Raw genomic sequence first — 27,434 nt, forward strand, 5'->3', positions numbered from 1 at the left:
AACCACAGTGGCTGCAGGGGAAGCTACCAGTCTTGCCTTCCCCTACCTCATGCCACGTAAAAAGCAGTGACTAAATAAGCCATATGGAGATCCTTGAACCAGGACAGTTCACAATTTCTGTCTGTTGAACTCAAGAAGATGTCATAGACTTCTCACAGTTCTACTTAACATCGTCAACAATTACCACAAAGCCAGGCATTGCAATTAGAGAAATATCAAAGCAAGAAAATAGTAAGTGGATATTACCATAAATTTTCTTCTCGGCAAGTAAACAAATGTATACACCATATTTTCCTGGCAAACATTAAAGCAATGTTAGTGAGCAAAGTGTGGAATATATCAGTGTTATTGATAATTTTTAAACATTTTAATTGTCTAAACAACTGTCTTTGAATAATTCTGCTGTGTTCTGTAGCTTGAGAAAGAAGTATTTTTTGTTAGCTCTTTGATGATTGTATTAAGTATCTTCTAAATCAGAGAAGCTAATGTCAGGATGAGGCTTGCCTGTGCAAGAACAGAAAACTCTTGCCAGGGGTTACGTGATTAAGGAGACATTTTTCAGTTCTGAGTGAATTTGAGGAATTTTCATAACATTAGCATCTATAGCATGTTGGGTGTGCAAGGAATTTATGACCAGCCCTTACTGACTGTGCCTGCCCTACCACTCCCTGATTGTATGGCCAGAAACTCTCTCAGTTAACTCTGAACGATAGGGTTTGGGGCTTTTGAACTACTGCATATCTCTGTGAGTGCATTTAGGAGAGCCAATTTTATAGCTCACCACGATTACATCTTCAGACAAATGCATTGTTGGTACAGAGCTATCATCTGTGGCATCGAGTTTACCACTTCCCCGTGGGGTGTAAACATGTGGCTGCTTGAAGAGTTTTAACCTCTCAAGTCCTCCAACAAATATTAAATTGCTAACTATTCTTCCATAATGCTACAGTGTTGACTGAAATTTGACCCTGGCACTCACTGAAATGATTTTCAAAATCTGATGGAGAAGGTTAAATGGTACTGTCAAGTGTCCAGATGCCTGTTACAGAAATACTTTCACTGAATATCTGTGGGTTGATTTCTCAAATGCTTAAAGTAATTGTCTTTTTTTTTCTTCTTCGTTATTATATGATATTATCTACAGCTTGGTTTTTAGTGCAGATAAAGAAATTAACTTGGTTTTGCCTTTTTTTCTGTGCCAGCTAACCTTGCTATTTATGACTGTTTTTCTCTTTGACTTGCCAAAGGAGGAATCCAGGCAAATGTTGTTCCTTAAGTATAAACCAGACCTCTAGTTCTCTTTAATTTCTGTTCAAGATCATTATAATTACATGATTATTTTCACAGCTGTATCTCAATAAGAAAAATGCTGTAATTGGTGACTTTTACAAGTTCACAACTCAATAACCTGATGCTGGAACTCTTCCACCTGCAGAAGCCTAATTAATTGTTGTAGGAATTCAGACAGCTAAAAGACCTGGATTTCAAATTACTTCACTTTTTACGTGCAGCATTCGAGCTATAGAGAACCTGTGTGCTAACAGAAAAAGATGGGATCTTTAGGCTGAGACTCTTGGTTGTTGGATGAGTATTTGACTTCCAAGTGGATCAATTAAGAGAGCTGTTGTTTACCCGGCTCATTGCTAAATCCATAACCAAAAATGAAAACATTTTTATCTGAGTCTTCATGTAAAGCGTAAGGACTTCATTTCCTGAGTGCTGTTACTAGTTGTAGTTTTGCTTATTTTGGCTTTTGGTTGCATTATTTAATTAGTTTTTAGTTAAGAGACGAGTTTTTATGTTGAAAAAAAACAACAACAATATTTAATTATAAAAGAGTGAGTCTTTAAAGATGCCATACTCCAACCATAACTTTGATTTTATTTTGTTATTTTAAAGCAATGTTAGTGTCTGTCTCTAAGGTTTATGGGAAGCTCAAAGGTTTATTCAATTTCTTTTTTTCTTGATTTCAGGGCTTTTTCCGCAGAAGTATCCAGAAGAACATGGTTTACACATGTCATAGAGATAAAAATTGTGTTATCAATAAAGTTACCAGAAATCGCTGCCAGTACTGCAGACTACAGAAGTGCTTTGAAGTGGGAATGTCCAAAGAATGTAAGTTGTCTTCGGAAGCAATTTATTGTTTGTCATATCCTAAGTATATATGACAGTCCCAAAGGAAGAAAAATATTACACAGTTATGCAATTGAAGCCAGTGTCTGTGTTCATGTGCACAGAAAGGAGTTTGAACTTTGCACACAACTTCAGATGTACTTTATTGACTTCTGAGTCCTTAACTGTGCGGCATAGATGCTGTCACTTAAGACCAAATAGTTCAATGTGCTGTCTGTGCAACGTGGCCAACCTGTGTGGATGCGACAACTTCTACGTGGGTCATTTCACCAGGTTTTCTAAAGGAACAAAATCACAGATGCTTGCTTTAAGGTTGTATTATCTCCCCTGTGTTCTAGAAATAGCTTCGGGGGGCTAGGGGCATAAGCGAGATGGCACTGGCTTCTTAAGATCTGTTTCAGTCCTCCCACAGCCATGCAGAGCAGCTTGTGGCTTTGCTGCTTGGCAAGTTTTGCTCCTGTCAGCCCAGGGTGTCATTTGCCAAGGGCCTCCTGATGGCCCTCTTGCAGCACGTAACAGCCTTCTTCAGCCTTGCACCTTCTGCTTGTGCCAGTGTGGGTGCTTTTGCAAGAGGTCCTTCGTCTGGTGTTAGCATGAGTTTGTGACATTTTACAGAGTTAATGTTACAGTGGCCTTGAGTCTTCTGTTTTTACTTGTTGGAGCTCCTCTGAAAGGTGAAACAAGCTGGTTAATCCCCTTCTAAACCCACAAAGCCAGTAAACCTGACTACGTGCAAGTACTGCCAAGTGCACACACACGAAAAAACAACTTTCCCTGCCTTCTTTTCTAGAAATCTAGGTTTTGCCCCTTAAATTAGCATTTTAAAACATACAGATAGAAGCATGTGATTTTTCTCATTTTCCAGTTTATTGATATCCCTGTCAAGCATGGAAATCTACCCCCAAAAAAGCCATTCTCAAGTCTCTAAGGGGTGTAATGCTTTCGAAAGATTCTCATTTTTAAATGGAGTGATGGCAGTAAGAAAAAAAAATCTTTGGTGTAATGATTTATTTGGTTGCTGAGGGTTTTTACTTCTATCAGTGATGTTCCTGATTTCAGTAGGTTAGTTCCAACAATAAACACTACAGAAATTTGCAGTTTGAGCATAAGAGAGGAAGAAAATTGCCCAATACCACTTCCTTACTCTATTTCACCCACGGGAGTTCCTTAGAGAGACATACAGACTAGAGAAAAAAATTAACGCTAATGAGATGTTTATGACTGAATTGTGACTTAAATCCACTCTCATCTTCACCATTTTTCCTTCATAAATTGCATTACGCTTCCCAGTAGTTCACTTTTGCGTCCTTGGACAGAAGCAGAATAGGTCCCAAAGCCAAGCTGATCTGTCCTGGTTGCATCCTTTTTCTCTCTCCTACCATCTCCTCTCAGAGGAAGAGTGCTGAGGAGCCAGAGAACAAACCAGATACATCTTTACAATCACTCTGCAGTTTTTCTAACTTCTCCTCATGGAAATCTGAAATTACAGTTGCTGAAAACGGCCCCACATCAAGTCTCAAGAACTGGAGGAGCTAGGAGGTCTTAGGATTTCCATGACTTTACTGCCTTTGTTGTTAGGGCTTCTAGTTTTCTTGTGTGCATGAAGTGCAACTTCATTCGACTAAAGGTCCGGGAGGGAGAACATCATACAAAGGATGTCTTGTGTTGACAGGTCTATGTAACCCGCTACGGGCTCCAGTGACCACAGCTCCTAACTGCCTGTTAGATGTTTTAGGGTGAGAAACACAGTATGACAATACTGTACATTGTCATAGTAGTAATCTTAAGGCTATCGTTTATAGTAAATGAAATGTCTGGATATTCCTAGAAGGCAGACTGTGGCAATGGCAATAGCTCTGCCCAGGAATCTTTACTTTTTTAGCAAAAAGAGTGGTCAATAATAACAAACACGATGTATAATTTACTAGAATGGAGACCATGACAAGAGTAAAGGAGGAGGTAGGCTGAATACAGATGAAGATGCAAGATGAAGTGAGGAGGGTATTATTCCTAGGTATGTGACTGCATATTTATCTGTGCATATGAAGCTTTTTTTGTGGATAAAACCAGCATGATGCAGTTTGAGAGAGAAGAAAAAACACTTTCCTCGCCTCAGGGTTTGCTGGCCTTGAATTCCTAAGGAATTTATTGCTGACGTGAAATAGTAATCTTATTAAGTGCTGTAACGTCACATCAGAGTAGGCTTTGGAAATATCAGCAATATTCCTAACATGTTAACCAAAGTTACTTAGGATAAAGACTTACTGCCTTTAAGGTGATAGTTGGTTTTCTCTCATAGGATAGCTGGAGCTTTACAAGCAAGAATTAACGTTTTGGTCTGCCTGTTTCTTAGGGTGAACAGAGTGAAATTGCCCTTTGGCAGTTGCCTTTATCTCAAACCACGACAGGCACCGAAAGAGGGGATACCAGCTTGGAGGGGGACCGCTGAGGATACTAGGGAGAAGTGAGGGATGTTTCTGTAGGAAGTGTATGCAGATGAATAGAGAAGTTACTTTAAATGTCATCAGTTTGCCGTGTGTCTTGCTTTCTTGGTTTAAAAGTCTGAAGTGATTCTGTGTTATCCCTTCATAAACAGTAGCTTTTCAACTCTTAAGAGATTTGATAAACTATTTTCTTATCTGACCTTCTTTCATATATGTCTGCAGGTTTCAACTCTATTTCTTGATAAGTTTATGTAAACAAAGGAACATTTGTCAGTGTTTTTTTTTATTATTTTTTTTTAAGGAGATGGAGGCTTTTCTTTTCCCCAAGTAACTTCCTGGCATTTTGCTTTTCTGTCTTCTTACAGTTCTGTTACCTTGTAATATGAAAGCCTCGAACAAAGGACAGAGAAAAGAATCAGAGAAGTCTCATAGGGAAACAAGCCTGCAATGTTCAAACCAGTCCCAAATGGGGAAAGTAATCACAGTGGGCAGCCACAAATAGGAACCACAGCATCTGTTCCCAGGAGCTGAGGAGGAGTAAATGCAAAATTTCAGTATTCAGAGTAATCTGTGCTTAAATGTTATGGCCGTGTTTTCATTTGTTCTGCGTTTAAAGGGCATGCAAAAGTACTTACATATGCAACTCGTTTTGAGTTTAATGAGCATTACACACAAACATCAGAGATAGAACTGGCTGCCTAGCCAGTGTAATAAGCAAGAACTTAAAGATGGAGATACAACATGTTGGAAGAGAACAGACACTGAGCATTTCTTGTATGCTTTTATCTTGTTTTAGAGAATGAAGTGAGACGACAAAGGAATGCACCAAATTTGCATCTCTTTATAGGTTGTTTTGTTCGTATAGGGAAAAAAAGTTATCTTCGACCCCATTTTAGTCCCCAGATCTGATCAAGAGAGGTCAATAACAAGTCCGCCTCCAGGGCAGCAGTGGAGCTATTTGTATTATGATAATATCTGCAGGACCCAGCTGAAACTGGATCCCACTAGTGCAGGGACTGTCTTTCATTGTGTAGTTGCTGTTGCAAAGTTTGTGCTCCAAATAGACAAGGCAAAGGGTGTGAGGGGAAGCGATTCAGTGATGACTGTCTTATCATCATCCTACAACAGCGCGAAACACGGCTTGAAATAAAGCCTTGCTGTCTTTTGTCAGATCCCCTGCTTCAGAAACTCCTGAGCTAGTGCCCCCTGCATCCGGAGCTGCACCTCTAAATAGAACAGCCCTCAGCCAACCCCTCCACTGGTGATGTTTCAGCTTTCGGGTTTATTCTAAGTTCACTTGTGGGGCTCATTTGTGGGGCTCCAGAAGCTCGTTCAGGAGAGTGTAGGTGCAGCTGAGGCTCTGATACCAACTCCAAAACATTTCTGTCCTTTTTACCCTTCCAGTCTGTTAATTTTTTTTTAATTGACATGTAGAGACAAATTGTAATCACACAGGATTTGTTTGTTTGCTGTCACTGAAGTGAGAAGGCTACTGAGGCTGACAGTGGCTCATTATGTGATGGAGAGCCTTAGGAAACTAACCTTTGCCCTTTGATTACGTGATCTCTAAGCTGCTGTTGAAGCATCCTTGGCCTGACCCCAGGTGTCAGCAAGAAGCAGTCTGTTGTCGGGATGCATGGACCTCAGTGCTTGGGAGCTAGCGCGGGGTCACACGGACGGTGCTGCCTTGCACAATTAAGGGAGCGTGTGGGAAACTGGGCAAAAGTCTGAAATGATAGTGGGCTCTTTCAAGGAGGATGCTGGAATGTATGCTTTGTAAGGTGAAACCTACCCTTAAAGAAAACCTAAACTGGATTTATTCCAGGGTATGGAGGAAGGGAAATGGAGCTTCTTTCTGCCACAACTGCTCAGCTTAGCCTAGCAGCTCTTCCACTTCCATCCTCCCTCTTCTAGAAAATTTGCAGCCTGAAAGGACCGCCACTGTGCTTGTCGATCTGTTGGGTCCCTCTCAGACAAACACCCAGCCCGCGTACCGTGGTGTGGTGCAGAAAAGCCCTCTGTGCTGGCACAAACCTCATCCACAGTGAGCTCTAATAGAGCTAAATTATGTTTATAAAGGCACAGAATTATTGTTCCAGATTGCTTCAGTGCACTGAAGCAATGTTCAGATTTGTAAATCTGCTTACAATTAAACTCCCTGGAGGAAGGGAGGGAATGCAGGGGAATTACCATGAAGTGGAGAGAATCCAGATTTTGTGTTCTGTATTTGTTGTTTTTTTAAAAACTTGCTCAGAAATGTCTGTTGCTTTTTGTCGCAGACTTCAAAGTCTTATAATATCTAAATGTTCATGTTTCTCAGAACATGGCGATTACATTCTGCTACTGAACAATAGAATGAATTGATTTGCTTATTTTAATTCTGGTTTAAATCAACAACCAGGAAGCATCAACTTAAAGAGCTGTGGTGTTTGTATTTTTTACTTTATGTGCCTGTTTCATTTTCTTCCAGGCCCCTTATTGAACTGCAATTCCATCTCCAGTGAGTTGTTGAGTAGAGGGCTAGTCTGTGTAGTTACGTTTCGGAAGCTCATGCAGATGCACTAACATAATTTTAACTTGAATTAATTAAAATGCATGTAATCTTCACTTAAATGCTTTTACTCAGAACTGAAGTGTTTTTAATTCTTTTTTTTTTCCTTTTTTTTTTCCCCAGCAGTAAGTGTACTGGATTTAAGAATTGCTTCTGCTTTGCTATGGGCTAGATTTTTAACTAGGTATCTAAATACCACACAGTGGCTGGGGGCTTTTTCAGACATTCCAGAGTAGTTACCTTGCCTGCTGATGCTCACTGGTTTCTCAAGAGGCATGACTGAAATATCAAAGTAGAAATCACAAAACCCTGAATTCTGTTCTGGGACTAATTCCTCTCTGCAAATGTTACAGGCTGATTAGACTAGTTTTCCTATCTTGATAGGTGAAAATGATGACCCTTTTTACAGGAGCTCGGAGACCTTGTATTGTAAGTGCTTTGAAGGCGAAAAAGGTAAACTGTGAAAATGCCGAAGAAATTAAGAACTTGAGTGTCTAGATAGTGGGAAAACAGTGAACAAGCCATACAGATCCCATTTTTTTCATATTGTTCATTAAGGTTGCATGTTTGTTTTTCAGTTTCTGATCAGATAGGAATGCTTGTATTTATTTTTTCAGTCTGAGAAACTGGAAAATTTAAAAATTAATGCCAAATGCTCAGTCCCATCGATGGGGGGATTTTATAAGATCAGAGCAAAGCAACATAAAGGATCTCCCTGCTACAAAAACCAGGACAGTCCTTGCAGTCTGTCCTCTGCCAGAGATAATGCACACTTTGTTATGCTGGGTGGCTGAAAATGTTTTATATACGATTAAAATTCTATTGTAATCTACTTGTTGCATGCTGTTTCCCATAGTTAAATAAACATCTTTTGTTTTTTGCACTGATTTGGTGTCTTAAAAGAAGCAGATCTGCTTGGCTTTTCTTCTTTTCAGAGGGGTCTGCCTCTTTGGTATTTTAGCCTTTCCCCCTGATTTTGCATGGCTTTCACTTGCCAGCTTTAATGTTTGAAGGAGCAACTTAGGTTGAATGTTATTATTCATAATTTACTCTATGTTCTGTGAAGATGGTTATGTAATAGCAGTAATTGCATCAACTCACCTAATGAGCTTTCCCTCCAGTGCCATGTACGGCAGATTAATAGCCCATGAATTCATTTGCAGCTCGTTGTGTTTCAGAAAAGTATTTCAGGCAGCAATTAATAAACTGCTAAAGAAAATAACATAAAAAATGATTTTTTTTATTATGTTAACTCTCCAGCTGAACAATTTATTGGCACCTTTCATGATGTGGCTAAGTAAATTCTCTCCTAATTCCTCAAGCAGAGCATGATTAGTGAACCCTGCTCAAGTCAAGACTGTTTGGTAATTAGTCTGATCTTTATATCTTAAAATGTTAGGGAGAAGTATGAATAGAGTTCTGAGGTTCTCTTTTTCTTCTGCTCATTGCCTTTCAGGCATTACGCAAATCGCTGCAGCTTTATATCATGACACGCTAGCACTGCAATTTCTTCCTCACATACAAAACCCGTAATTGTGTAAGCTAAGAACTGAAGACCCTAGCCAACAAACAACCGCGGCACTGTTTCTCTGCTCTTTTTTGTCTGCTCCAGCGGCCCAAACCTCCCAGGTGGTGGAACTGAGCCTGGAGGCACAAGTAGGGACCCAGGGAGGGAGAGAAAGTGCTTCTGCCCCCAGGAAAATAAACCAGGGGTCTAGCACAGCCAGGGGGGGAGATGCCAGGAGAAAGGCATGGAGAGAGAAGGAAGAGCAGGGAAACTCCTGCGTTTGGTAGTGTAAGAGGGGATGAGACGGTCAGACCTGACTGCGGGGAGAAGAGCGGCAGTGAGATGCTGGGGCCACCTCGGTGGGGAGGTCTCTGGGGGAAAGAGAAGACACCATTGCACATGGCTGGTCTTGCCTGGCTGCCCTAGAATTACTCTTTACATCCTTTTTTAAAAAAAAATATTATTGAATGTCTTTGTCAAGTTTTTCATGTTTCACATCATTTCTCGTTCAAAGGAAACAGTTATCTTTTTGTTCCCTCCCTTTAATCCAGTGGAAGCACTGGGCCTTGGCTTGTCTTTAGAAGTAATAAAATATATATATTTTAAAACCTTTTCCCTCATTTTGGGCTCTTGAGGACTGAGTAAGCATAAAGGGAATTCCTTCAATAAGCTCATACGGAGATTGATTACATGTCCTCAGCTGGAAGTTACATTAAGACTTATTCACTAAGGTATAGCTACCGTGGTGAACTTTTCATTGCTCTCTGCTGTCTCTATGACAACACGGATCCTCGCAGAAGTTACCGGGGCTCAGATGCTTTCTGCAGCCTTTGTCCGCGTCCATAAATTCTAATCCTCAATGACTGCGAATGTGCGCCCTTCTTACGTTTTGCTTAACAAGGTGTTTTATTAAAGTTGTGGCACTTCTGAAGTTATTATGCTAATCATTTTCACTGCAGTACCCAGTAATGCTCTGAAACAGATGGCTTTTAAGAAAAGAAAAGGTGTCAATTAGATGTTACGAACTTCTGGACTTTCTGAATGCCTCTTGATCTTCTCCTGTGGAAGAAATTCAGCTGGATGACAAAGAGTATGCATAACTTTTCTTTCAAAATAGGTGAAACTCAGAGATAACTAGAGCCAGTGAAAAGTATAAAGCACATACAGTCTAATTTCTACAAAGCAGACAGGACTTAAATCTGCAGCACACTCAAGTGAAGTACGTGTTACTATTCAGTGGCTTTATCAAAGTCCCCTGACACGATCGAACCCTTCCTTATTTTAAAGGAAGCACATCTAATCAGACCCGTAGGTTGGCTTATGTCTCCCTTGGTGTTAGCAGGTCAGGTTTCTGTGGCAGTCTAGCCACATGCCACCTCCTCCAGAGGTCTGACTCGTGGGGACGGGTAGCGGCACTGAAACAGGCATAACTTCAGACTTTTTTCATATCACACCTTTGCGTTTTTTCACTTCACATGGATGTGATTATTTCTGCGGCCTTTTTCTGTTATTTCTTGTCCCCCACTTCAATTTTGCGGGATGTGCGGGGTTGTTGTAGCATTATTCCCGATTGTACATACAAAGATGCTGACTGTATGCATTGTCTCTACCTCTGCTTGAGTTCAGTATCCCCACTGTTTTCATGGCAGGAAAGCCCTGGGTTATCCTCTCTGCCTTGTGCCAGGCAATGTTGTTGTAAGAGCAGATGGGAAATGTGGAGTAGCTTGTCCCTGCCCAGCCCACGCGCTCCAAAGCACAGGGCTGAGGCCACGCTTGCTTGGTCATGCAGACATAACTGCTGAGACCCCAATCCCATGACCTCAAAAGCTTTGTTTCAGAGCCTCCATTCTTTCTTTATGCACTCAGTTCACTGCTTCCTATTCCTCATTCGGATCATTTTCTTGTTCAGGGGCATGGGGCGTCTTTGATTCATCTCTTTCACCTAATTGCCATTGTGCCGTTTGGTTGTGCTTTCTACTGGCACCTTGCGGTCTCTCTGCTGCCTATTGCTGCGCGTTTTTTCACCCTTTGAACGCATTTCTTATTTTGGGATGTTGAATCTGAGGGATGAAGAAATGTTGATGAGATAAATATCAGTCTGGGAACGAGCAAATTGCCAGTGTCCTGGACCTTGAAGCTAAACATGGCTTATTTGGTTGTCAGGCCAACCTGAAAATGTTATCTGCAGTAGCCAAGGTTCATGAGAAGTGCAATAAATTGTTCCCAAGAGTTCTGAGAAGTCTGAGCAGCAGCAACCCGAAAGTGCCCGGAGGACTCAGTATCAGAAGAGACACGTGCTTGGTCCTTCCTTGCAGAAGAAACATGTGAGAATGCTCACATCTTCCTGACGTTTTGTATTTGCAAACTTACTCCTCCGTTTTCCTCGTGATCCCTTCAGTGGAGATGGTCTTGCATAGGGGGGGTTTCTCTGCAGAAGGCAAAGGAACAAAGACCATGCGGGCCTCTCAGTGGAGACTGACTCCCGTGCTGATGGCATGGAAGATAAAAAGAAGCCACTCAGAAACCAGTAAGCTCTCAAAGACTCTCTAGGAAAATCTTTACTTAAGTAGATGAGGCCGTGGATTTCCCTCTGCTGACACTGTCAGGCTCAGATGGCTTGCTTTCACCCACTGCATGAATTGTTGCAGCAGAGGGAGTTTTCCATTGCCACACCAGTGATAAGCCAGCTGACACATTGCAGTTCCTCCTGCAGGGATGCTAGCCGCCCTAGGACCGTGCTCTAAAAATAGCTGTGATTTGTTTTCGGTTTGACTCGGTATCACATGCTCAATTTAAAATACATTGGAACAGTTAATCTCCAGTTCTTTAGTGCTCACATGGAAAGTGTGCAGGATTTTTTAAAGTTAGACGGCAGGAGAAATAACACCCTTCCTATCCTAACTTAAATGTCATTCTGCTGTTAATAGCAAAAGGAAAGAGATCATAAGGTGCTGGGATTTTCAAATTCCTTTGGCCCCATGAAAGTTAACAGCAACAGTTTTGTCCCGTCTCACCTTATTCCAGTACTTCTTTGCATGTTGGCACGCTTATGTGAAAACTCTAATTTTTTCAGTCTTATGAAAACTCTAAATTTTGAAGTCTTATGAAAAGTCTGTCAATCACACAGAGAAGCAGTTCTGAAAATGACTTAAAAAAATTGTACCTTATATCCCTGTGGGCACTGCCTAAGGCCTATAAGCATTTAATCATCTGTGGGATTGTTTCTCAGCGTCGTGAATCCATAACCAGTTGCTTGTTGTCGATACAAATGGATTTGGTAGGTAAATGTGAGGAAATTATCTGACTTTTCAAGATGTTTACCTGAATTTCAGGGTTAAAGCTGAGTGGAATTCTTCCTTTCCCCTGGCAAAAAGTGCAACAGAAAGCAAACATGCTTTTAGTTGGATTACAGGCTTGGTTAGTCATCTGACAGACAGTTTTAATGGAGTCAGAAAGACATGCTGGGGAAACATGCTGACCTACTTTTCTTTCTTGCTTTCTTTTTTTAAACTTTTAAGCAAGTGAAATGTTAATTTACACTCCTCATAAAATTGGATTTTGCTGACTGAGCCCTCTTTGTAATTAATTTATTTACGCTTCTGCTTGGAGTACGATACATGCTTTTGGTAACTGAATTTTATCAGGTTGTTTTTGTTTCTGTTAGGAAATTGGGTTACATTTGAGAAATTCATGTTCTTCCTCCTTTCCAGGACAAAGCCATCAGCCTCAAGTTAATGAATGATTTAAGTCAAATCCTTTGAGGGAAGACTTTACAAACCATTTAAAATGACAGACTAACAAAGCGTATTACATTTGTATCGTTTTCAGAGCATTATACTTTTAAACATTTTTAGTCTTTAAGCTTGTGGGAAGAAGGATTGCTGGCATAGTGTCGCGCATTTTGCATTTGGGATTGTTCTTTACCACGTTAAGTAGGTTGATAATTCTACCTTCAGTCTTGGAGTCAGAACTCAGTGAATTTAAATCTGGGAAACTCTTCCCATAAAACTTGAGAGTCTGAAAAGAAAGCATTAAATCAAATGAGAAAATTTAGAAGTGAGAACAAATTAAAACATTACAAATAGAAATTGAGCGATACTGGAAGATGAGGGAAAGCTTTTTAAAGATGTTGCAGGTGTGACTCCATCTCTTCTTTAGCAATGGGCACATGTGTAATTCATCAAATGGCTCAAGGTGCCATGTCACCTCTGTTATCTCTGGCAAAGGGAAGTGCTTCATTCACTTCACAGATAATTTTAGCGAAGAGATCACAGTGCATTTGAAAGAGTGAGAGAGACCATAATGCCTCAACTCTCTGGCCGATCTGGAGATGCTGTTTTCACCTGTTACGTCTCCTTCTCTGTCAGTCATTGGCAGGTTTCCGAATGTTGGTCAAAACCCGAGTGCTGCTGCAAATCTTCTACTACTTCTCATCTGTCCTGAAAAAAGTTCTGGTTTATTTGTTTCCATTTTAACTCCAGCTAGCCAATTACAGTGTGCACTATTTTGTGTGTATTGACATGGTAACACAGTGGAAGAGATGTGGGAAAAATGGAAATTGTCAAGAATTGCAGGGGTTTATGGAAGTACCATAATGTTTCATAAGAATCCATGAGTTACCTGTGCTTTTACAGTGCACAGTACTTTCACTTGTTTTCATATGCTGTGTACTTTTAGAGGATGTCCCAGTGGCACAGTAAAGATTGAAAATTATTTTTCATTGTTTTGAGTATAGTATGTTTATTTTGGCTAATGCATGAGAGTTTTCTGTACGTACCAAGAAGACAGAAACTGGCATTGCACAGATTTTACCCATTTTGTAGCATAGATGCATCAACAGAGGAGGCCCTGGAAGATAAATCTGTGAGCATCCTCCATGCTAAGCTGATGCACCTTGCATGTGCAGCATCCCTAACTGTACCGTAGCCGTGTGAGCTGCTCTTTCCATGCAAGGAGTAACTTGACCCTGTTTTGCTTGCTATAACACTACTTCGAGGTCATCTGTGAGATGGTTTATTTTATTTCTACGAGAGCGATAGTGGAGAAGAGCTACTGAAAGAAGTGTCACTTCTGAGATTTTATTAGAAGGTTGGTTTTTTTTTGATACAGAATTGTTGATACTGGAAGATGAAGTATTAGAGTTTAGTGAAGTTTAAATTGTCCTCTGACGATGCTGATCTGTCTCCATTGCACAGGGAGTAAGCCTGGGCTCTCGTGTTTCAAATTAGATGTCTCATAAACTCGGGTGCAGAAGTCCAGAGCTCAATGCGTATTGTCTTGCAGTCCATGTTGTACTGTCACGTTGTCTGATTATGCCATCAAGAGCTCAGGGACCAAATTCGTGCAGTCCAGATCCCTGTAACAAGTGACATGGAAAACTGTTAATTTGTTAGAGCCTTTTGACAGTTTTCTTCTACAAGGAGGGCACTCAGTTTGCCTGTAGCTTGAAGGAGAAGCTCAATGTATGAGTACTTATTTTTTCTCTTTGGATGCCTCTTTGGGTGAACGCTGCTACTAAATCAGAACATCCAGAGTATAATTTTAAATGGAAAAGGAGTGCAAATAATAAAAAGAGAGAGAGAACAAATAAAGGCGGGAAGATAGTTGTTAATAAAGTAAGGCAACTCCATTATGCTCAACCCACTCCCATAAAGTGAAAATTGCACAGAGAGAAGAGAATAAGCAGAAATATTTTACTCCTTTAGTTCAGCTGAGGGCTTAAGTCCTCCTTGTACTAAAGAGACAGTCAAAACCTTTTCTTGGCAACATTTCCTGCTGCTTTCTAAGTCAGTTATTAGTTATTTTACTAGTTTATTAGGAACATTTTTTGTAGCATAATTTATGCATGGCAAGGCGTGAACATGTATAAAATCATACAGATACGTTAACTGCCTTCCACAGGGTATGCAGAATTAAGCCTTATGAGTTTTGGGGTCTTTTTTCTTAGTTTGGGGGATGAGGTGGGAAGATAACCACGTGGTTAATGAGCCGAGCGATAATGGATGAGGGACATTTTAAAATATTCCCTAGAAACCAGGAAATGTAGGAAGAGTAAGGCAATTAAGGGGAATCACTAAATATCCCAGTCTTAACACTTTATTATGTATATTTATAATGAGTATTTAATCTAATGCTGTGCGATGGATTAGAAAAGAGGGGGAGGCAGGCCTCTTTCTCTTCATACATTTAGGTTTTCCCTCCACTGAAGATTTACTCAGGGCAAATTGTTTAACTTCAGCTGGTTGGAGGCGTTCCAGCACAACAGCATTTCACTGAAAAATAACACTCTCTCGAATCCCAGAAAGCATAGTTGTCGGCACTGCGGTTTGTTCAGGTTTGCAAAAGCTGGGGATGAGTTACGAGGGGGCCGGCACGGATCCCTGTCGGTTCCTGTCCTCCAAGCTGCGTGTCCTGGGCCCAGCCGGGCTCGCCTGCGACATGTCTGCCGCGCGGCCTGCGGCTCGGGGCAGTCCCGCAGCTGTTCCTGGGCTCTTTCACAAACTGAACAAAGCTCCGCTTTTGGAAATCCCGGCTTCCAGCTCGTGCTGCCCGTCAGGGGTGTTCCCCAGCAGCAATATCCTGAGGACCTCTCCTAAAAAGTCGTCGTCTTAGAAGGCCATCCTTGCTGGAAGAAGGTGCTGAACCTGTGTGTGATAAGTTCAGGGCCCAGTCCCACGCTGTCGAAGGCCATGGAAGTTTTGTCCTTGTCTCAGTGAGTTAAGGTGTGAGTAGAAATTGCCAGTAATGCCAATTAATCCTATGCTGTGCAGTAGTTGTCTGTAACGCAAGCTTCTGTCAACCGGGGCCCACCACCCTCGTTTAATGAAGGGCCGGCTGTGCGTTGAGTCCAGGCTCCTTACCCAGCTCTTGGCTTCCATTTCAGACGTCATCTAGTGTCCAAGTTGCATCCTTTGTTTTCATAGAGAAGTCTGGGAAAACTAGGTCAGTTTATCCAAGTAGAAATTATTATTTTATTGAGTTAACTCTGTGGTGACCCGCCGCCTGTTTGCCTTCTCAAAACGAACTCCCTTGTGTGCAGTAAGGCTTGTGCTGGAAGTTGCAATGGTCTCAGTAATCACTTTGATTTCAAATCAACAATAAAAAGGCTTCTTTTTTTAGTATCTTGCTGTTTCCTGGAAACAAGTGTCTGTCTGCTTTGCTCCTTGTATGTTCGCTAGATCAGACTGGTCTGGTGTACTGTGAAAGCACTTAATGTGGAAAGGTTATGTGCTGGCATTACTGGGGATATTTAAAAAAATCTTATGGAGAAATCAGGATTTGATGCTACTTGACCCTGTCTGGCAGAATTACGTTCTTTAAGCCAGTCCTGTAGTAGCTACCATGCCTTCTTTTTTAAATAATCAGGTCCACTTGCTCCTATTATTTCAGAACTTAAGACACAGATAAGAAAGCGCTTTTTTTTTATTATTTTTTCCTTTTTTTTTAATGGAAGAGTAGCTGGAACATATTTTAAAGGACTTCTTTGGCATTGTACATAAAAGATAGAATATATCAAAATAGACAGTCTGATAATTAGGTGCAGGCTTGTGGAGTGATTCATGTCCTAACAGGAGCGTTGAAGCAGCTGAGGTTTCTGCAGGTGTGTTGAGGGAATTAGACCCCATACTGCCACAATGCTCCTGCCACTACATAAAGCACGAGTGCAGATGTCTGGAGGATCTGCATTCATACATGAAAAGCAGCATTTCTGCCTGTGTGAATTATGGACAGAACAGTATTTATTAAACACACAAGCAGCAGTCTTTGTCTACTATGTACTTTCTTCTTTGAAGAGTCGCAGTAAACCTGGTGCTCTCCCAAGCTCAGAGACCCCAGGCATGAGCTGTGAGCGAGAGGCAGAAGCATTTGAAGAGCCTCAGCTTGCCTGTGCAGCGCCTCAGAGTGGGCAGCAGGATGCCAAGGTTGAAAGTGAATTTGTTTACCTGTGTCAGCCGCCAGCTTCAGCCCTGCATTTACGGGAAGCTGGGGACGTGGCCAGCCAAGTGCTCCCAGCCCAGCGTGGCCGGCGTGTGTTATTCCCATTGACCAGGGAGCGTGTTGCGGCTCGGTTTTAGCCTTCTACAGAGCTGACAGTCCTGTGGCTGGGAGTAAAAAGCAGCCCCCTGACCTGTCTTTTGTTTCTCCTTAGGTTATGGTTTGTGAAAAAAGGACAACGTAATTAAAAAAAAAGTAAGAACTCCCCACCAACAAATTTACAGATTTTTTTATTCCAATTGCTCAGCTTTTGGAAAGGGAGCAGAAGTAAACAAAATGCATTGTTTGAGCATATTATTTTACCATTTGATTAAACCATTCTTTCCATATTACGGCAAAACCAATTTAATGGCAAGCATTATTAATGAAAAATAGGACCCAGTTGCAGAGCAAGTCCAGGGGCAGATGCTGCCACGTGCCCAGCAGCTGTGTGGGACCACACATAGATGCGAGGCTTCAGCGCTGTATTTTTTATCTGCTCTTTCAGTGCTTTTGGGTCCACCTAGCTAAGAAATACAGTGCTTTCCTTCCCATCTCATGCTGCCAGGCTGTCTCTCCTGGAAGAGCAGGTCATCTAGCAGCAGCCCTGGCAGGGGGGTTGAGCGCTGCCTTCCCCCTGCTGCAGAGCCACGCTGTCTTCCCGAAAGCATTGAGAACTGGAAATAACCTCCCGATCTCTTTTTTTTTTTTTTCCCAGACGTATCAACAAGCTTTTATCCTTAGGAAAAAAATTCTGTGTGTTCATAGTGGCGTGTTTTCCACATTACCTTCAGAGGAATAGGTAAATAGTAGCTGAGCTGTTTGCTTGATTTTATTATTCTTGGCTTAGTGGGAGGCCAGGGCAGCAAGCTGCCTAGGCTGTAATGCAGGCTAGCACTGTGGTTCAAGACTACAGCTCCCTTTCTCAAAACACATCTGGAACAACTGTTCCTCCACCTTCATGAGCTCAATTTACGGTTGCACGAGGCGATGTATTCTTTGTGCTTGATGAAATACGCAGTGTACACAGGCCTCTTCAAATGTGTTGTCAGTTGGCAGCTCTCCTGCTAGATGCACCTTTACACAATTGCACAAGACACCAGGAGGTACAAATGTGAAATTTAGCCTTGGGGGCAAAACAAAGAAATGAAACTTAGCTATGAATGCGGTATTACCCATCTGCAGATAGAGATATTAGATCTGATCTCCCACTACGTTACTGTAGTTTTACACTAATAGGACTCTGCTGAGATCGGTGGAGTAGCACCACTGCACAACTTAAGCAGTAGTGGTGGGAAGTTGGGGCTGTTATTTTTAAAGCTGGTGAATAACATAGGACTGAACCCTGTTTGGGGAAAGCCAAATTGCATTCACTGCATGAAACCAGCCTTAACGAAAGGGAAAAATGCAGACGGCACACCATCTTGGTGTTCCTGCTCATCCTTCACAGGAGCTGTTGCCCTGGGTGCTGAGTGGCCATGTGTGACCAAAGGGAAGGGGTGCCGGCTCATCTCCTTTCTTTCCCCCAACAGAACTGAAGCCTTTTGATTTGCTGTCCATACAATCCGTTTTGTCATGTATAATCAGAAAGCCCAGATTTGTGCCGTAGCTGAGTCTCATTCATTATACTGAATTAACGCACTTGTTATTGGAAAGTTGTTTTGTTAAAAAAAGTTTGTTCGTGTTGCTGTCAGGAAAGAAGTTGCAGTTTGTCATAGGTAGCTTACCAGTTCAGCAACAAGCAAATCAAGTTCTTTTTGTTTGTGCCTATTAGGATGAGGGGTAAAATAGCTGTAGCATTTTGAATTGTACGAAGGACTACAGTCAGGCCAGATACCGGGCAGAAACAGAGTGCAGTGTCTGGTTTTAGTTTACAGCAGTGCACTTTCCTTGCCATCAGCAATCCTGGATAATGTCCAACAAATTGAATTGATGACACTGGATAACCCCAAGTTCTCCTAGTTGCGAGCCATCCTACTACCATGACTGTCTCATAAGAGAAATTAATGTAATATTTGTAGATGAGTAGACTGGTTTACCTTTTGGTGACCCTGGAGAGAAAGGTCAGGTTCAGGATATTTTTACCTGTAATCGGTTATCCATAAAGAGTTAGTGTACCAGACTTCAAGATTGTAGCTCAAAAGGGCAGTTGCTTTGAGAAGGTAGCTCAAAAGGGCACTTGAAGAGCTGAAATCAGATGAGACAGATTTAATGGCCTCTTAGTGACTTCTGACTGAAAGTTCAGAGTTTGAAATTTAGGAGTTTTTCTTTACCCAGCCTGTGAAAAACAACTGTGCTATTTTTTGTAGTGTAGATTAATAGAAATTTAATGTCAGGCTGACTATTTAGAAGTGTTTTTCAGCTGCTGTGTATGCATTTAGTCACTTCAGCTGTAAGGAAGAGAAAGAATAATCACGTCGTGTTTGTGGTTGTGTATATTTTTAGCTAATGTGTTTAGACACTGCTGTTCCATAAAAGCTGTCCAGTTCCCCAGACTATTTCAGTTTAACCAGCTGTATGCAGAATTTTATCTAGACAGCTGAAGAAGTTACTAGTAAATCCACTGGGATTTTGGCAGATGAAAAAGTAGATGGCAACCACAACGATACTTCAGTTCCCGGGGGATTTTAGTTTCAGGGGGATTCTCCCCCAGGTCAGCACTGTGCAGCAAGTTAGTCGCAGCCCTGCAAGTCTGGGAAACCTCCCGGGATGGAGTGATTGATTCCCAAAGCTCCTTCGGAGTTCATCACTGACCAGGGAAAGGGATGGCTGCCAATATCCACCAGGTGATGCTATTACTCTGCAAAGCCAGTTGCAGGTGCCATGGTCGATCTTAATAAAAAATGTTTTGGTTTTTTTTTTACATCAAAATAAGGAATTAACTGATTCCATGCAGGATATTGAGAGGGAGATGGGGCAGGGCATGAACAGGGAGGGGTTAATCTACTTTTGTAGATTATTTCAACGACAGCACTAGGTGAATGGGGACACTGGGACTTGCCTATGGAGAAGTTCCATCTCATGGCAATTTCTGGCAATAAGTAACTTGAGGTGATGCTTATGTGAAATACAGACAGAAACATGAGTGCCTGAGTTGTGTCTTAGTCAACAGCTTATGGGTTGGTTATTTCCATTGCAGATATGTTGGTGGGCCTTCACAGGAAATGTTTGTGATTTATTCTACTTGAAATTGTTAACGGTAGCCTTTGGAAGCTCGTTAAGCTTCAGTTTCTAAGAGTTTCTGGATTATCCTATTTCACGGTGGTAATTAGTTGGGGATATTAAAGCACTCAGAGAATGGAAATCTCAGGCCAAATGCTATTTAAACAGTTTATCATTAATGTATAATCATGCCTCTCCGTCTAGTTTGATTGCAACATGCAGGGAGAGACGGTAAGGGAGATGGAGGAGTCTGCTTTCGGTTCAGCCCATGGCACACGTTCCATGCCCTGTGTATCCTGGCTCTGACTAAGCTGCTCCACTTACTGCCTCATCTGCCTGCCACACCTGCATGCTGTTTCTGCTGGGTTTGTTTCACTCATTTGCTTGCTTTCTGTCTTTTAAACTTTTCAGCTTTGAAATTTATCATTTGTGTTTAGGACCTGTTTTGTGGGGTTTGTTTCCATTTGTATTTCTGGAGTCCTGATTTTTGTACGTTGAACAATTCTCATTGTGTGGGGCACGTTCTGCAGAACTGGAACCAGCCAATTTTTTTGTAGCTGAAACACTTTAAGGAGCTTTCTCTAAGTTTTTCCCACATTCACTTCCAAAACAGCATTTAGAACCACTTTGTTGTTGTTTTCTTTCCATTTCAGGTCTTGGATTGGCAGTTTTAGATATCCAAAGCATGGCAGATGTTTATGTTTCCATATCTCTTAAAAGAAAAAAAAATAATAATAAAAATAGAATAACAATAATAATAATTAAAAAAAGAGGTTGTTTAAGAAGCAAGCGAGCAAAATATGATTCTGTGCCATTTCCTTATTTATCCTGAGAATGATAATAAATTAATAAGAAAAAGAATACAGAAGCCATACCTTTCAGCTGTTTCCAATGGGTATTTAGCTTATTGTTCTGCACTGGCTTGGTTATTTTGATCCTACGTCTGAGTTCGATCAGTGTTGTTTTTCTTCAAGGGACTAGAAACTCCTTTTTTGCTCATTCCATCTAGTAGTATTTCAGGGATGTGACACGAGCAGGTGCCAAATTTCATGTCAAAAATAAAATTTTCAGGCTGATGGAATCCTTGAAACCACAGATCAAGTTTCAGGCCAGTTGAATAAAGCTGTAGAGCATCCATTTGTATCATTCATTCATATAATGAAACCTGTTCTTTTAACTCAGTTCTTGATATATTAACCCTGCAGTTATCCTCATACATAAATGGGAGATGTGTTGCTTTCGTCGGTTATAATAGGATATAACCATATAAATCCCCTGTGCATGAATGGAAAAATAGAGCGCCTTAGGCTATAGGTATCAAAGGTCTCCCCTATACTTACAATAGCCTAATAAGGTTATTTTGGAGGCATAGGTAATTACTCATGGACTCCCTATAGCTAGTGGTTCATTGTTCACTGCTGAAACATTTCTACATGAATTATGTTTTAAACAAGCAAATCCTTGGCCTTCCCTTTCTTGGGGGGAAGAAAGAGAACTTAAGGGACACAAAATTCCACCATTTTCTGTGTTAAAATACATTGTTTGCTAGTTAAAAGCATCCTGTTATTTGAACCAATTTAAATGTACCGTTGTGTTTCATACTGCTTTGAATACATGAATGTGTGCTTCTGAATTTCACGTTTTGATGAAAATATTATTGTTGTGATTAATTTGATATTTAGAAAATAATGTGGATACAAGATCTCTGTGCTATGAATAAAACAGTCGGAGTTAACTGTCCCTGGGGATAGAATCAATCACTGTTGTAGAAGAGGGTGACATTTAAAAAAGAAACTCAGAAGAAAATGTCATGCTTAAAAAATTAGATTTAAACGCACTAGCTCCTGATTGATTTTTATTGCACTCAGATGGATACACTGATTGATTATCAGTCTTACAAATGTTTAGTACCTTTCTCACTTCTCTAATAATCAGAATAATCTAATTTTCAATGTCATTTAAGTTACTGTATTCAAGGTTATAATAGATCATATTTCTAATAAAACATAGCAATTATGTAATGAATAATACAGAGCTGCGAGGCAGAGTTCAGATTCACCTTCCTCTAAAAAAAAAAAAACCACCAGCCATGACTGGAAGAGCCAGTGTATGCAGAGGCAACGTGCAGGATGATGATGTCCTTCGGGTTTGCGGTGCTTTCCCCTGCTGCTGAGCCGAACCCGGGGCATAATGCCAGAGGTTCCTGGAGCGCTGGTCAGGGCACACTTGCCATAGCTGAGCAGTATTTCTCAACAGGAAACCCGGGGCAGGTTTGCATGCTTTAATATATGTCCTCGCTCTGCACCTGGGGAAAAATGAGAGCGTGCCAGGTTCTCATGAAGTTTCCTTCATGATTGTTTCTCTGCGCTCCCTCTTAATTTTGAGACATGTCTGCGGAGAGATACTATCTCTAACTCGAGATGTTTTCTTGTGGCGACTGCGCCAGACAGCCGACCTTGTTGGCTTCTCTAATTAGCTACACAATATGCAATTTTCAGTGGAGTTTGGTTTTGTACTTGAGGCCCCGTGCAAGGCTGCATACTCGTTACTGGCTTTGTCCATTAGAAGCAAGAGTTTTTAATGAGAAATGTGCATTGCCTCCGATCGTTCTCCATATGTCAAAGCTCAATTTTGGCATGAGAATTTGTTTTAAGATAGTTTCCTGTTGTTTTTAAAGACCGAGTGGTTTTGCCTGAAAGAAAACATTATTTCATCTGGAAATCACGACCCAGGAAAGCCAATCCATTTATAACTACCTGGTGTTCTGCATCTTGTAATGCTGTGTTTGGCTTGCAGTTGTATTGCTAGGAAAACAGGAACAGGGTTCTTACCCTTCTGAATTGATGGCATCTTGGTTTGTCAAGCGTGGTTGCATTGTTTTCAAGATGATTTTGTGTTGTTTCTTTACTTACGGTGGAGTTGGCTTGGAGCTTATGCAAAAGATAGGGTAGGGTGGTGATTAACTCTCATCCTGTGCTGCTCACCCCGTGGCAGCAGAAGGCTATTATATCCCCTACAAAAGGAGAAAAATAACCTCCTGGAGCACAAACTGTTGGTGAGGTCCCCCGTTTCCATGCCTGCTGCCATCAGCCCCGGTGTGTGGGGGCCTTCAGTGATGCGTAGCAAGGCGCTGCCTTCCTCTGGGGGGTCGGAGACACTGGCTCTTTGTCCTCTTTTGGGGTGCTAGGTCTGACGTGATTCAGGGTTTTCCAAGGGGACTGTTGTGAAAGCCATTCCTGCGCACTGCTGTGAGTTGTGGTGAGCACAGTTTAGTGAAAGCTGATGGGGAGAAAGGAGGTGCACGGTGTCTGGGGGGAAGTCAGGCATTTATCCTGATGGATCAGACTTGGCAGAGGCACTAGTTAAGTGCTTCGCATATTTGACTGAAATTGTCCACAGCTGCTAACTCGCTAGACTTAGAGATTTTAAGCAGCTACATCTGGAATTCGAGTGTCGGGGTGTAAAGGGACACAGGTTTGCACCCCTGCAAGCAATTTGCTTTCCTGGAAGCCTTGGGTGCAAAGCTGAGCGTCAGCCTGGCCACGCAGGCATGGCACCATTGGTCCTGCTCTTCTAGCTGGGAATGCTGCTGGCCTTCAGCAAAGGATCGCTCCGAGGGGCCGGAGAGCCCTGCCTGCCGTGCGCTGCCCTCCTCCCTGGGCTTCCTTGTGCAAGGAGTGCTCCGAGGTGCTTCTGAGAGCTGTTAGCTTAACAAATAGCTTCGAAATACTTAAGGACAAGAGAAGTGTGGTTTTGCAGGAATGCAAACTGACTGGATACACTGGGAGTTGTCAAAACAGGAACAAAAACAGTTAACTAGTACACAAAGCTATTCAAAGGTCATGGGGATCTCTGGGAGGCAAAACAGCAATGATAGCATTTCGAGTCATGAATTTATAGCTGATTAATCATTATAATACATGAAAGGTGCTGTCAAACTATCTTCTGGGCGTCTGGGGCAGCAAAGGTCATGCAAGTAATTGGAAAAATGGTGTCATGAGTTGGAGGTTCTTTTCCACGGCACACGTTTCTGCCGCCGCTAACAAATGGGAGTATGAGAAGTCAGTGTGCCTTGATTTTACCTGATGATCTAGAAACTGTGTAAATCTCTTGGGCTGGATCCCAGACTCTTCCAAAGCCAAGTAGTGACTGAATTTGGTGGGCCTGAGGGGATTGCATTTAAGACTGGACAGTTCGCAGTGTCACGACATGCTTGATGTAATCCTGCTCAAGCACAAGAACTGCTGTGTGGTTGCTAAATGAGAGGGCTGGGGGCCTCCGAGAGAAGCTGTTCATGCCTTCCTATCCTTAGCTTCAGCTACAGCAGGCCCCGCTTTCCTTGACGAAAGGCATCCATCCGTGCTACAGCTTCAAGCCAAAGGGAGAAAATGTGTCCAAGGCTGAGGAAGGCAGCAGGAGACTTGGGTCAAAGGGAGCAGACCGACCGGGGCAGGGAAGGGACAAGTGGTGATGTTCAGCCCCTTCTTCCATCGGGCGGTGGGTGAACGTCGGAGGGCAGGGGCTGCTCCTTAACGTCAGGACAACACAAAGGCCCGCCGCGGCTCCCCGGAGGTGTCTGGGTGTGGGAGCACAAGTCCCAGCCTGCGCGTCCGTCGGGGTGACACGGAAGCTGTCACGGGGAGATGGATGGGAGCAGGCGTGCTCAGGCCTGGGCGTGCGGCGCTCAGCTGTCCAGGCAGCGCTCGTGGCGTACCCACATACAAAGATACGCCTTTCTTCATTCTCTGCACCGCGCGCACGCCTTATTTTTGTTTGAATTTTGTAACTTCCAGTATTTCTCACAGGGCGAGGGAGCGTCCACACTGTCCCCTGTTGGGAGCTCTTAAATAATGCAACCGTTGAGTCAGAATTTAGTGCCCAAGTAATGAAATTCATAACCTGAGTTTTCCACAGCAGCATTAACTGTGACACAGATTCATCACTTTCATATCATCATTAAAAGGCAGTGGAATTGCATCTGGGATTGATGTGATCATATGCATGTAAAGACCAAGATACAAAAAGGTGTGATTTATGTGATATAAGCATAAGCTGTAATCCAGAACTATTCCCACATGCAGCGTGACAGTTCCTGTTCCCCGAGCACTGATGGCTTTGAAATTTACTGTGTAAATGTGTGTGCTTGTGTTTTTATTTAACTCTTTTAAGCATAGTGTTGTCTTAATCTTTTCCTCTCTTTTATTGGGTTGAATTATACATGCAGTTGAATCTGCGTAATAGTTCAACATTATAGAAATTCTTTATTTTTTGGAGCACTTTATTGTGTTATCTTACAGAGAATGCAGAAACACAGCTAAGTCTGATGCAGCCTTAGAAAAATGTAGGAAATATAAAAAGTACATGTAAAGCAAGAAGATAAATGTTATTTGGGTTTTGCTGTTACTACAAAGACTGTCGGAATCATAGAAAAAAGGTAACAAAAGAACAAAACCTGTTCTTAGTTTTCAGGACGTGTTAATTCTCCCCTTCCACTCTTCCTACCCTTCAGTGGTTTGCTCATGAAAAGAAAGAGGACAGAGCTGGGCCCATTTGGTGATGGGGGCTGACCAGCAGCTGTCTCTCTGATGGCCTCTGGAGGGGAAAGGACCTCAGGTGTAACGGAAAAAAGAGCTGTGCATTGGCAGCACGGGAGCAGTGTCCGGATTCCTGCGTGAGTTATCTCCTTGTATCTGGGAGCTCTTGGCAGCTGCTCCGAAGGCTGGCCTAAATAACGTGTTTGTCTTCCACAAGGAGTTCAAAGCTATTGAGATAAGTAGTTGCTGAGGCTGCCTGTTTAGCAAATTTGTCAATCGTAGAGCTATAAGTAAATGGGGCTTTATTACAAAGGCTTATTGCTTTTTGCGGTTGTGTAGGAGTTTACATAATTTTCTAAGGAGCTCTTTTATCTCCCAAGTACAGCAGTGATTAGGATTTACTTCTGGAGTGCAGCGGCAGTTGGGAGCACTTGAGCTGTACGTGTTGGCCCTGGACGTTTTTTCAATGCCTGAGACTCATTTGTGCTCTGCCCTGGGATCCAGTGAACAAGGCAGGGCATTGGTTTTAGGGGAGTATTTGTAAAAAGGTGGGGGGATCCATCCAACTCCCCCAGACCTGACTACCCTACTAGCACTGAGCCTTCACAAGAAGGCACCTCTTTGCCTTTCCTGTCCACTTTCTTTGCCATCCCCTGAGTCTCTGTTACTCCAGATATGAGAACCAATGGCGTTCGAGGTTAGGCTTTAAACCGTCAAGGTGCTCAGCATCCCAGCCTTGATCCATCAGAGTGCATAACTGACTTCACTGTGGATCTTTTCACACAATTAAAGTCAAGTGCGTCCTTAAAATATTTGCTGGAGTAGGGTCAGAGTTCTCTCAGTTGCAAAGTCAAACCTTTAGTCAGAAAACCAGAGGTGTTCATTGCATGGAGTATGTGCCCGATCAACTCACAGAGCAGCAACAACATTCACTGTCCTACCTGTTGTTTTCTCTTGTGTGCCTGACCTTATTTCTGTAGATGTCCCTGATTTTGCTGCATTCCCACCTATTTTCCCATATCATTCTTAATTTTCCCTCAGAAATGATACCCAGAGAATCAAAACCTCCTCTTTTGCCTGAAACATGCAGTGTTTGTCTGCATCTTTGCCTTGTTGTGGTTCACAGACACAGAGCAAGCAACCCCAGAAGATGTAGGCTGGTCATCCTCACATCTGCCAGGTGCACCGGTCACCCTCTCAGAATTCAGGGCACTGTTCTAAATATCACGAGGTTTTGAACACTGGTGAATGTTGGTGTTATTTTCTGTTTGTCCAGCAGCGTCTAGTCTTTGGGGTCTTTAATATTGATACTGAGTCTCTGGGGAGAGGGATTGATTTGGTTTGGCTTTGTTGTAAAGCCTGGGTTCCTTGTGCATCTGGTTACGCTTAAAATGTTAGCTCTAGCTAACAACAAGCCTCTTGGTAAAATACACAAATACTGGCACTACTGCGGACACAGACTTATCTCCTGAGCACCTCTTGTAAAATGAAGCTATTTTCATTAAAAGAACAGAGAGTAGCATGGTGATGGCGCAGCTGTCATATTTTATTACAGAACACAAATATGAGGGAAATCAATTATAGAATGAGTGCAGCACAGTGCGTATGTCTAATAATCCCCCACAACTCGGCAAAGGTAGAAGGCTGATCTGAGTGCAGGAGCAGATGGCAAGCAACTTTAGATAGCTTCACTGCAATTTTTTGCTCTTTCAAGTGCTTGTGCTTCTCCTTTGATCTTCAGATCTTGAGTTTAATGTTTCATCTTCTTTCACTGACTGTTTTCAAATTTAACTTTCCCCTCAAATAATTTTTGCTGGGTGGAGTTTGTATTAAGTACAGGGTTTGTTACATTCCATATTGTGAAATCTAAAAAGAGAGACCGTTACTTTCTTTAGCGTGGTTCACATCCAATAAAATACCAACGACGTCGCTGCAGAGAATTTCTCCATTCACCATGCACAGTTGTAGTGATACAATGAAAAAATCCCACCTCACAAAGTTAATGAGAGACTTAAAGTGCATGTGAAATTGTGGTAGACTTTCTTGGAGGGTAGACAGTACAGGACTGTCAATAAGATCGTCCTGTGGAAGTTTGCTTTCAGCACTATCCCATTAAATTCAGTTTATAC

At 42.1% G+C, this 27,434-nt stretch overlaps 1 protein-coding gene and 1 long non-coding RNA gene across 9 annotated transcripts in view; both read left to right on the top strand.

The window, feature by feature from the left end:
* RARB (retinoic acid receptor beta) overlaps positions 1-27,434 on the top strand; it is a 331,576-nt gene that overhangs the window by 283,516 nt on the left and 20,626 nt on the right. For all 8 annotated transcript variants that reach the window (XM_080579143.1, XM_080579145.1, XM_080579144.1 and 5 more), the window contains one exon: positions 1,974-2,115. In XM_080579143.1, coding sequence (XP_080435269.1) covers positions 1,974-2,115 — 142 coding nt within the window. The remainder of the gene's footprint in view (positions 1-1,973; positions 2,116-27,434) is intronic.
* LOC308189291 lies at positions 2,122-27,151 on the top strand. The gene is made up of 2 exons (XR_013946256.1): positions 2,122-2,349; positions 2,707-27,151. It is a non-coding gene; the product is annotated as an uncharacterized lncRNA (long non-coding RNA).

This window comes from Anser brachyrhynchus (genome assembly GCF_964034855.1).
Source record: "Anser brachyrhynchus genome assembly, chromosome: 2".
In the NCBI taxonomy this organism is placed as follows: domain Eukaryota; kingdom Metazoa; phylum Chordata; class Aves; order Anseriformes; family Anatidae; genus Anser; species Anser brachyrhynchus.